The 6,996-nt window shown below is 37.5% G+C and overlaps 1 protein-coding gene across 1 annotated transcript in view; it reads left to right on the top strand.

The window, feature by feature from the left end:
* HEATR1 (HEAT repeat containing 1) overlaps positions 1-6,996 on the top strand; it is a 36,528-nt gene that overhangs the window by 7,758 nt on the left and 21,774 nt on the right. The window contains exons 10-17 of the mRNA XM_010080111.1: positions 519-626; positions 1,041-1,136; positions 2,124-2,212; positions 2,504-2,715; positions 2,995-3,116; positions 3,636-3,833; positions 5,458-5,641; positions 5,901-6,049. Coding sequence (XP_010078413.1) covers positions 519-626; positions 1,041-1,136; positions 2,124-2,212; positions 2,504-2,715; positions 2,995-3,116; positions 3,636-3,833; positions 5,458-5,641; positions 5,901-6,049 — 1,158 coding nt within the window. The remainder of the gene's footprint in view (positions 1-518; positions 627-1,040; positions 1,137-2,123; positions 2,213-2,503; positions 2,716-2,994; positions 3,117-3,635; positions 3,834-5,457; positions 5,642-5,900; positions 6,050-6,996) is intronic.

Raw genomic sequence — 6,996 nt, 5'->3', positions numbered from 1 at the left:
TAAACTGCATAAAGAAGTGCTTCGTGTATTTTTGTACTGGTTTAATGAAGGCATAGATTCTGTGACAGAATAACAAGTGGATTAATGGAAAAACAAGGCATGCAGAACAAAGGCATATGACTCTCTTCTAGCCTTTAAGGTTCCCCAGATAAGCGCACACAATTGGACTGACAGGGATGCCCTTTTAACGGTTTCTATCTGTGGTCTGTCATGCTGACATTGTCACTAGAGCTTTCTCAGAATCCTTTGATAAGTATAGTGCTTTTCTAGGACAAAAAGGTGTCTGTAGCTTATTGTACTTTTCAAGCTGTATTGCAAAAATTGTCTGCCAAAGTTAAGAAGACTAAATTTGAAACAGTTATACAACATCATTGTTCTGTAATTTATGTTTTTTGGGTCTAAATTATACAGCTTTTCTTCAGGTACAAAAAATTCCTGAAATAATTTCTCCCATTATCTTTATATATGCTTCAAGGTTTTTTGACATGCAGTGACTCCCTCTGAAATCTGTATTTCAGTTTCTGGAAGACTCTGATACCTCCCTTCTACTTAGTTTGAATCACCCTCAGCCAGCTGTGCGGGTCCTGGCTCTTCAGCATTTGAACAATGTTATTGAAACATCAAAGGTTTGTGTCCTGGATCTCTCACTTACAGAACTGACTTAACATATAATGTCTTCAAAAAGCTGTTTGCCAGACATCAGTTGAAGATGAGTTGTACATTAAACTATTCATATGTCTTCCTCCCTGTTTTTCATGGTGTTTGCAGTGGGCTTCTGTCACCGTTTTCCCGTGTTCTGGGGACTGGATGTAGTTCTTGTTTGTTAAGCTGCTTGTAAGATAAAAGCTCAGTTAATGGATACTTCTGGTTTTCTTTCTTTTGTTGTTGAAAGTTAGTCTGCCTGCTATTTGAGATTTAATTTAGAGGGTGTTACTGCTTTTCTTGTACTAGGAGTCAGATATTTTGTTAAAAGCCTGTAAATTATGCTACCAACAAATTATTTTTTTTCTTTTTACTCTTTTTTTCCTTTATTTTTTCAGGAGGGCTTTGATCAGTCTTTCATAGAAGAAGCAATTTTTGGTCGTCTCAAGGATGACAACAGAGATGTTGTGATGTCTGCTCTCAGTTCTTTGGAGGTAAGTGTGTATCTTTTGATACATCAGGTGAGGTTTTAGCTGGTCTTGAATATGTGTGTCTAGAATGTGTTCTTGTAATTGCCCTTCTTCTGATCATGTTCTTAGTGTACGTCTTTTATCCTTTAAATGGATGAAGCAGCACAAATTTAGGAGGCTTCTGTTGTTTACCTCCTCACAATTCCCACCCCAATTTTCGCTTCCTGATCCTTCCCAAACTGTTTGCAGTTAACCTGAATGTATTGATGGCTACTAAAGCATATTTTGATCTTTGATTATTATTTGAGTGTGCTTCCTCCTTATCCTGTACAAAAACGCAAGCCACATCATCTGCCTTTTGGCTGGAAAGTGGTGCAGTGACAGGTCATTACACTAGTGAGAAGTGCTCAGTTGAGTTTTTCCATGTGAGAGTCATTTGATCAGTTCATAGTGGGAAAGTACTAAACTCCAGCTTGGGTTTACTGGATAGGACTCTGGTATGCATTGTGCTGATTATTTCCAGCTAGAGTAACAGTCTCTTTATTGCTTCTGCTAGTAGTAGTGGAGAATATTATTAGCAGTAGTATAGTTGGTCTTGTGTGTTCATTCATTCTCAATCACTAAAAAATAGGAATAGAAGCACATGAGTACTTGTTTAGACTTTAGTATCTTTTGTTAGTGTGCCTTATGTTTTCCTCATACAGATCCTATGTAAAGTAAAAGCAATTATTATTTAATTATAAAGTGGTTTGCTTATTGTTTATCAATTTTACCAAACATTTCTGTATTCAATAAATTCTCCGTGCTTTAGCATGTCAAGAGGGCATACTGAGCAGCCTTATAACTTCTGATTACCCTGATAATATAATTACATGATCATCAATAGGAATGCAATTAGTGATGCTTGATCCATGCTTCCAGTTGGTATAGCAGATGCATTTTTCATTGTGATATGGTAAATTATTTTGTATTTTATTATATTTTTGTTTCTTTTTCTTGATTACTTTTCAGATTTTCAGGAAACAAGTCAGTCCTGAAGTAGTAGTATCAAGTCTCTTGAACATCTTCCAAAAAGCTGATCTTTCAAAGGATGGAAAGTGGTATGTTTGTGCCTTTTTTCAGTCTCCATTCTTTCTGTATAAATTAAATTTTTAAAATATAACTCTAAAGAATACTTTAAAACCTGCTTCAAATACTTTTTGTTGTGCTCTATCTCTGCTGAGTTACAAAAGAAACGTTCAATTATTTGCATACCATTTACCATGAGTTCCTTATTTGTTCTCACTGCTATTTGGATTCAGAAAATCACCATGGGAAATGGAGAACAAAAGAAATAAATGTTTCTGTTATATTTGAGCAGTGGGTTTTCAACATCACTTGTTCTCCTTTAGGTACAAGGTTCTGGAGCGAGCAATAAAAATTTTAGTCAAAGAGGAGATTTTGAAAGAGAAGAAAGAACTACTAGATGAAGCAGTAATGTGCTTGTTACCTTTTATGGTAATCACTAATGCAAATACAAAATCTTCAGATTGGAAAATGGCTGTTTGTCTGTCAGAATCTGATCTCTGCTCCTTACACCCTTTACTGAAAGGTTGGCCAGAAGGTAAAGCATCAATTGTAACTAGTTCAGTAAAAGAAAAATTGTGACAATTTAGGACATCATGCTTATTGAATCTAAACACTTACTGAAGGAGACTGGCTGTCATTAACAAGCTATCATGGTATGAGTGTGAATAGAGTTCTTTAAAAAGCTCTTTGAAAAGATGAAGAAATTGTCTAATATGTTTCTGACTGTTTCTAAATATTATTGAGCCACCAGTGTCTTAATATGTGATTTGGATACCCAGATTCTCTGATGGTTGTTTTTTTTCCCTTGGAATAGCTCTTGAAGAGGCAATTAAGTCTACCAAGTCTGCAGAGTTGATTGGAGTGGCCAACAACAAAATGATTCTGCTGTTTTCTAAAAACATGACTTCAGGGGACCCTTCCTTACTGTTGCAAATGGTATGTGTGCCATTTTACTCTTACCTTAAGAGATCTTACTTTCCAGGTGGTCACTGTAGTAGAACACATGTGACATAGAAGAACTTTGTGTGTGCTCTTCTTAGTATTAGTATGACATCATCAAGCTGCTAGGCAAATATATATATATATTGAACAATAAACCGCAATACAATCTAGATAAAACAGATTTCTACCTTAACATAAGGAAAAAAAGCTGAGCTGTTAACTGTTTGGACAAATGATTAGTGTAACTAAATTCCAGGAATTTTTAGTTTCCTGAGAAAAAAAATGTAGAGAATAAACAAGTGTACCTGTGGCTAATTCATAGAAACAGATGTTTGTGGATTCTTAGATTTCGAAGAGTACCATTAAAGCAGACAGTAATTTGTTAAGGATGGTAGAAGGTGACAAGGAAGGACTTCATTGGCCATGCAAATGAAACACAGTGTAAAGTCATAGTGAAGTCCCACTGTCTTACAGACTTTTTGTTGTTGTTTTTCTTCCATTCCCTTTTCTAAGGTTGATGATCTGATACTTGTTGCTGAAACAGAATCTGACAGCATGAGACAGAAAGTAACTACTCATATAATTGGTTCAGTGCTTGTTCAGTGCTGCTGCAATACACAGATGAAGGAAAGTTATTTTTCAGTGGCTATCAGAGTCTTCCGTTTCTTGGATAAAAAAATTAAAAATCTCAGAGCTTGTGATCCTGAAGAGGTAAGATGTAAAGACTTTGGAGAGGGCATTTTCTTTGTAATGGAGAAATCTTATTTTTTATTGGAGACCGAGAAGTTCATAACCTTGAGAAGGACTGACAATCTTGCCTTCATTTCTTTTCAAGGCAAACACACACACTTGGCAGTGGTACTGGAAGCTGCCATTAAGAATTTCTTTTACATTTGACCACTCTAGTGAGTCTGCATTAAAAAAATTAAAAACTTCAGAGCTAGCAGCCCACCAATGTTTCTGTGGTATGGGCTTGGCACAAAGTTTGGGTTGTTTCTGCCAGCTACCCTGTGGTATCGTGTGGTGTCATTGTTTGACCTAGGAATATTAGGGGGTTGGGTCATTGAGTGAAGGTTTTGCTGGCTTGTTCAGTAGCAGAGAGAAGGAAATGCAGTTGAGTATGAAAAAGAGCTTATGCTAAGAGTGGGTCCAGAGGATGGCCACAAAAATGGTCAGAGGGCTGTAACACCTCTCCTATGAAGTATGAAGAAAGGCTGGGTTGGGGCTCCAGGGAGACCTCATTGTGGCATTCCAATACTTACAGGGGGTGTATAAGAAAGATGGAGAGAGACAGTTTACCAGGGCCTGTAGTGACAGAACAAGGGCCAATGGCTTTAAACTAAAAGAGGGTAGATATAGCTTGGATATGAGGAAAAAATTCTTTACTGTGGTGGTAGTGAGGCACTGGAACAGGTTGCCCAGAGAAGCTGTGGGTGGATGCCCCATCCCTGGAGGTGTCCAAGGCCAGGCTGGATGAGGCTTTGAGCAACCTGGGCTAGTGGTTGGACAGGGGGTTGGAACTAGGTGATCTTTGAACATCCCTTCCAACCCAAACCGTTCTGTGACTCTATGAATTGCAATCTCAAGCAAGTCCTTGCGATAATATTGAAAATGTTTTTCCTCAAGTTGTTGGGTGTTGGTTTATTGTGCTGCTCCATAAGTGGTTGTATTGACACTGTTGGGAGGTTACATGGAGGCAGCAAGAGGAGCCATCAGAGAGGCAGGAACAACATTCAGAAAGAGTATTTCTGCATCTTTCTGCTACCTTTTTTTTGCTTAATTTTTATCCATATTTCCCACTGGGGTTTTCTTGATTTATTTTGTTGTTGAAACAGTTTGTTCTTTTTTTGTGTGTGGAAGAAACCCACACGAGCAGGGCTGTTTCTTTGTGTGCGCCCATTCACACACACGTAGCAATATATGATATTTAGTTATTCTGATCTCAGATTCTTCCATTAAAGAGTTTTGATATGTACAAATATCCAAATGATGTGGATTATGTTGGTGGAACAGACCTAGATGAAAGGATTAAACTGAATGTCCACAAAGTGCTCTGAGTAACTGCTAATTGCTTTGAAGAGATATTTTAGAGAGATTGGTATTTTACTCTTCTGTTACCTCAATTAGGTATGCTGTTAATTGCGGTAGTAAGAGCTGGCATACATTTTAAAACTGCAGATGCAAATTTAAATGTAAAATCAGAACTGTAATTCACTTCATAAGGATACCTCTTTTGAAGTTGGAAATCAAATATTGCTGAATTTCAGTGCTAAATTTCTGTCTTCTGTTCAATTAAATTGTGACAGTATACAAAACACTGAATTTTCATTCACAGGAAACTCCCCTAAACTGGCCTGTTGAAACAACAGAGGAAACTTTGGTGCCTAAGGACTTGTTAACTGCCTATATAGAAAGGCTTAATAGTGATCAGACTGCTCATGCAGAGGAGTCAGCTATGTTCTTGTTCTTACTGAAAAACTTCATCAATGGCCTAAAACCTCCTCTGTCCTTTTCAGAAGGTAAGTGTTAAGGTTTTGACTGTCTTTTATATTGATGAAGTGAAGAAGGAAGGTTAATTCTTTTTGTCTTCAGAAGTTGTTGGAAACAAGCAAGCCTTGCTTCCTTCTTGTTGTTGAGATCAGTAAAGATTATTTACTTGTGAACATGAAATCAGCCAAACGTATTGTCTTCTTTTAACTAGGGATGTCTGTTTTCTCTTGGTTTCTGAAGTTATTCATGTGCATCCACTGTGTCTCATTTGTAACCTGTACTTTTTAGAGGAAAGTTGGTGGAATCCCGAATCTCTAAGTCAAGATAGCCAAGACTACCTGCACCTCCTTCTGGGGCTATTTGACCTACTTGTCTGTGGAGCTAGCGAGGGAAGCAATGCTGTTCAGTATAGAGCGCTGATGAACCTCTTACTCAAGGTATCACTTTTGTATTTATTGCTCTGAATTACTGGTCATCAACTATTATGCAGTTACATAATCTTAAGGAAAACTGAGAAAAATGGAGAACTGATCTTGCAGCACTGCTTGTGGCATGCTGGTACTGTGAGCAGATGAAAGTCTCCACTTCAGCTGGTTAGTTAACCCTAATTAAATATAATAATAGAAAACGAAAGTAAAAAAAAAAAAAACAATCAGCGGACCAGTTGAAGCAAAGGTGAAAACATAACTGAATTGCAGAACAAGGTCAAGAGCTTGAAGTTTGAGCTAAAAGGTTTGGTCCTGTCTAGGAGCAAAGCCAACAGTTGCTCTCTAAAATTTCTTAGTTTTTAAATACAAAAATTGAAGGGAAAACTTCCAGAAGACATTGCATGCTTCCTTATTTTCTCATGTTTTGTCACCCTCATTGACTGATATTTTTGTGAAGAGAATAAGGGATTTGGGCAGTCTGGATTTTCGATGACAGGGAGCAGTAACTGTACATTTTGAGGAAAGAGAAGCAAGTAATTGACACAATGCCACTGTTTCCGGAATTTGATGCTGTTTCAAGAACAGCACACGACAAACACAAACAAGAATAATAGCAAAGATCTAATAACAAAACTTGTTTCTGATGTTAATTCTTGTATATAACTTTGTCTAATTATCAGTCACTCCAAGATCTAATGAGATTGTGCTGACACTGAGCTATTAAACAGATTGATTCAGTGCCTGGTGAGTTAAAGGCTGTTAGCAGGGAAGGAAGGATGTTATTTTGCTGGGATTTTTGACTCCGCAAGCTGGGTCATATTGCACAGCAAAGAAATGAAGGTGGGAGGAGGGACTACAGAAGGTTTGTGGAATGGGATTAGTAATGTCCTAGGACCTAGTGAAGGCAATAGCTGCAGTAATAATTTGCTGTTTTCACTTGTGGAGTACTGCTGGTC

Source organism: Pterocles gutturalis, unplaced genomic scaffold (genome assembly GCF_000699245.1).
Source record: "Pterocles gutturalis isolate BGI_N339 unplaced genomic scaffold, ASM69924v1 scaffold594, whole genome shotgun sequence".
Lineage (NCBI taxonomy): Eukaryota > Metazoa > Chordata > Aves > Pterocliformes > Pteroclidae > Pterocles > Pterocles gutturalis.
Note: the sequence above shows the minus strand (reverse complement) of the source record. Positions and strands in the feature narration are given on the sequence as shown.